The following is a 4,096-nucleotide window of genomic DNA, read 5'->3' as shown; positions in this document are numbered from 1 at the left end:
ATATGATATGTATTATGTCTTTGTTACCTGTAGCTGTAATTTGTATAATTCCATTCATCTAATGTTCGTTATATATTTCAAATAATTATGTAATTTATCTTTCTACATGTTGCATTGAAATTATTCGAATGTATAATGTTGCTGTTTTTGTAGTAATGTCTGTAAAAATATTTTATTGAACTTATGTTTGTCATACATTTAAGTCATTTATATATGTAATACATACCTTTTTTTTATTTCTACCATTCTAGTTGATTTATATATTATTAGGATATCCTATTTGAATAAAGATATATCATCATCATCATCATATCATCTTTACACACGAATAATCACCGCAGTTAGTCGAGTTTTCGAACAAATATATGAACAGAGAGGGTCGAAGAGAGGAGTCGCTCCGTTTTTTGGGATGAGAACGGTCAGCCCCCCTCAACAAACCCATCCGGAATCGGATTGGTATATTATTATAATTTTTTTTTCATCAGTGTAGATTTATAGACATTTCCAAATAGTTTTTTATTATTTTGTTTTGGAATTTCCTCTCACATTACATATTATTGGCAAAACAGATCTTCAAAAAGTTTTCACACAAAATTCAATTCTATTATGACATTTGAATTCAAACTGTTCAATAATGGAGTGAGAAATAGTTATTTATGTATCAAGGGAATTAGGAGGGCCTTAATTACCGATGGCAAAGTTTGCGTCCCGAGGGCCTCTGGCCCGAGGGACAGCAATTGCCCGAGGTTATTAAGGCTCATTAATTCCCGTGGTACATAGATAATTTTATTTCTGACCGATTTCAATAAAATTTTGTTCATTTTTGAAACGGAAAAATGTACCAGTTCATTACCTTCCCGGTATATTTGAATCAGGTACCGTTGATTATAGTAGAGTTTTCTTGTTGCTAGATTGTTGCTATGTTACTTGTTTATAAACAGAACTTTGTTATCAAGCTGTGTTTGCGGTGAAAACGTGTTTTCTACCCCAAATATAATGGAGGATATTTTGAAAAAAGCTGAACAAGCAAGAGAATCATTAATTCCATCGAAAAGTGAAGCCGTATACCAAAAAGAATACAAGATATATCTGGACTGGCTGACACGGAAAAATGTTATGCCAAAAGATGTCACTGAAACTGTATTTCTGGCATATTTTCAAGAACTGGTAAGGAATTTTCTATGTTTTTCGGTAGATTTGGTAGTAATTGTGTTTATTCGTTTCAGTCAGAAACGTATAGTCCGAATTCTTTATGGACTAAATGGTCAATGCTAAAATCGATGGTGACTATACATGAGAAACGAGATATCACCAAGTTCAATGAACTACAGGCTTTTTTGAAACGGAAGAGTAAGAGTTATAAGCCGAAAAAGTCTGCTGTTTTATCTCCTAAAGATGTTATCAGATTCCTAAAGGACGCTCCTAATGATATTCATTTATTGCATAAGGTAATTTTTTTCTTATTTTCCTGTTTGTGTGTATTTATTTCCTTTTTTTTGTTATAGGTTGTTTTGATTATGGGTTATTTTGGAGGATGCAGAAGTCAGGAACTTTTGAATATGAAGATATCGGATAAAGAGGACCGGGATTCCTTTATGGTAGTGAACGTACCGGAAAGTAAAACTGGTGTATCGAAGAAATTTACAGTTGTGGATGAAAAAGAGTTCTCCGCTTTGCCTTTATTAAGACTTTATATGTCTTTGCGTCCTAAAGGTATTGAACGATTTTTTTTGAGCTTCCGACAAAATAAATGTACATCTCAGCCAATTGGAAAAAACATGTTTGGGAAAATCCCCAGCAAAATCGCAATGTATTTAGGATTGCCAAACTCATCTTCCTATACGGGACATTGCCTTCGTCGCACTTCTGCTACTGCTCTAGCCAATGCAGGAGCAACTATGACTAACTTAAAAAGACACGGAGGTTGCAAAAGTTCCACGGTGGCGGAGGGGTATTTGGAGGATAGCATCGAATTGAGAAATAAACCGGCGCGTATGTTGTCTACTTTGTCATCAGAAGAGGCAGGTACCTCGACTGTAGTGAACAGAAGCTCCAGCCATACAAAAGAAGAAATTGTTTCCAGTGGCGGAAGTAATTTTCAGGGAACATTTCAAAATTGTTCATTTATTATTTGTAATGACGTGAATAAATAAAATATGGTTCAGTTTTCATTTCTATTTATTTTTACTTGTGAAAGGTAGAGGGAATTATAAAATCTATAATGTCCCAAGGGAGTTATGACCCTCTTTATTGATAGCGTAACTATGACGATATAAGCTTATAATATCCCGGTCAGAAATAAAATAATAAACGGTGTTTTCGTATTGGCCAACAAATTAAACGTATTCACAATTCAACAACCCGCATGCCTCTAACGGAAATAACGATGATATAAGAACCGATTCAACTACTGTAATTACAACAGGAACTCTACGAAAAAAAAACACAAAAAATGACCGAATCCGATAGACCGTCGATGTACGATAAAACATGAATTCGTCTCGTGGTAACAATGTATTTAATTGTGGAGTGCCCGCAGCCTCGGTAACCACCGGACTTCGAGAGTTGGGTAAATATTATCTCAACTTTGAGAAACTTTCCTCTCGAAAACACGGAATATTCAGCGGTTGAGTAAACAGACGATCGGGAAAATTGAACAGTCACTCTTGTGGGAAGTCTACGCTGATTCAGCAAAATATCCGTTGGAAGATGCAGACAGCGTAAGAGAGGATCAACTCAATTGGTATTTGACATGATTTCTCCACTTGAATGGCACTTTTCAACATACATGATCCACAAGGGGGAGGCATTGACGGTTTAAGATTTTTTCGCCAAATAACATCCTCTGTTATAGTTTTGCATAGGAACAAAAGCTGTAGAAATATAACAAATATTATTATTATTGTTGTTGTTTTTGTTACTTTTTTCAAGGACAAAATACAAGCACTACAGAAAATTCCTTAAGGTGCTTTTATAGTCTATTTCAAAAGAGTGTAGAGTAATAAAATCTCATTAAGTATTCAAAAGCGCTACAGGGTGATCCGTCAATAAATTCTGTCACTTCCCTAGTCCGCATTGCAAAATTATGTCGTTTCATAAAGAGCAGGTAGGTATCACCCTGTTTTAAGGGATTTGTCCATTGTTATCGACGGATAAATACTGAGCCAGAGGCGCGCTAGTGGGATAATTGCCAAAAGAATATGCATTCATAAAAATTATATTAAAGGAAATAAAAATTTAATACAGCAGAACAGTGTTATTAAAAAAATATAAAATGTAACAATAAAATATATACGAACCGAAATCGGGAAATACTCACAAACACACACGAACGAACTTTACGTATTGAAACACTTGTGGGGACTTTAAATCAATTTATTCACAAAAACGACAAGAGCTTTACTGGATACGTTATTACAATTTGACACTTGAACAATACTAAAACTGTGAACTTCCCTTAACGTTTAACAACACTCTATTTATACCCTAATTGAATGTTCTAGAGATTACTAGGTACAATTTTCGAGAACCTTCCGAGAAATAAATTATTCAGACTACCCTTAATTCTAAACCCTAACCTAAGCAAAAGTGTCACTGTCACTGATACACTGGTCTCTGTCCAGATTGCTTATCCCGCTACAGTATATTTACAATTCAATTAAATTATTCTACATCAGTATAGTCTTCATCCGAAGAACTGTCATCATCCCCTGGTGTTATAATTATAGGGTCAACCACCTGATCGACCAAGTTGTCCAGTTCCCACATTTTATCTTCCTCTTTTAAAACATGCTGGATTGCTTTTTGCCAGTTTTCTGATGTGATTTCCATAATGGCTTGATCAAACAATACCTTGACATCTTTCATTTTAAATGTGGTATTGTGCCTTGCAACATATCCTTTAACTTGTGCCCATATAAGTTCTATAGGATTTAATTCGCAATGATATGGCGGTAGGCGCAGCACAGTTACTTTATACTTTTCTGCTACATCTTCTACGGCATATTTCATGAAGCGAGATTTATGTTGTTTTACTATGGCTAGTAGTTCCTTCTTTACTGAATTCGTCTCAAACTGAATACCTTTATTTGACAGC

General features: G+C 34.8%; 1 protein-coding gene across 1 annotated transcript; it reads left to right on the top strand.

Annotated features, from left to right (window-relative positions):
* Nucleotides 1–500: 500 nt before the first annotated feature.
* On the top strand, nucleotides 501–2,306 carry LOC141480821 (uncharacterized). Its single transcript, XM_074171415.1, has 3 exons — nucleotides 501–1,167; nucleotides 1,227–1,448; nucleotides 1,506–2,306. Exons 1-3 carry the CDS (start codon nucleotides 997–999, stop codon nucleotides 2,151–2,153), a joined length of 1,041 nt encoding a protein of 346 aa, XP_074027516.1. The 5' UTR covers nucleotides 501–996; the 3' UTR covers nucleotides 2,154–2,306.
* Nucleotides 2,307–4,096: the final 1,790 nt, after the last annotated feature.

Source organism: Leptinotarsa decemlineata, unplaced genomic scaffold (assembly GCF_025532065.1).
Source record: "Leptinotarsa decemlineata unplaced genomic scaffold, Ldec_3_MD MMD2_P_RNA_scaffold_1, whole genome shotgun sequence".
Lineage (NCBI taxonomy): Eukaryota > Metazoa > Arthropoda > Insecta > Coleoptera > Chrysomelidae > Leptinotarsa > Leptinotarsa decemlineata.
This window is presented reverse-complemented; position numbering and strand designations above follow the sequence as displayed.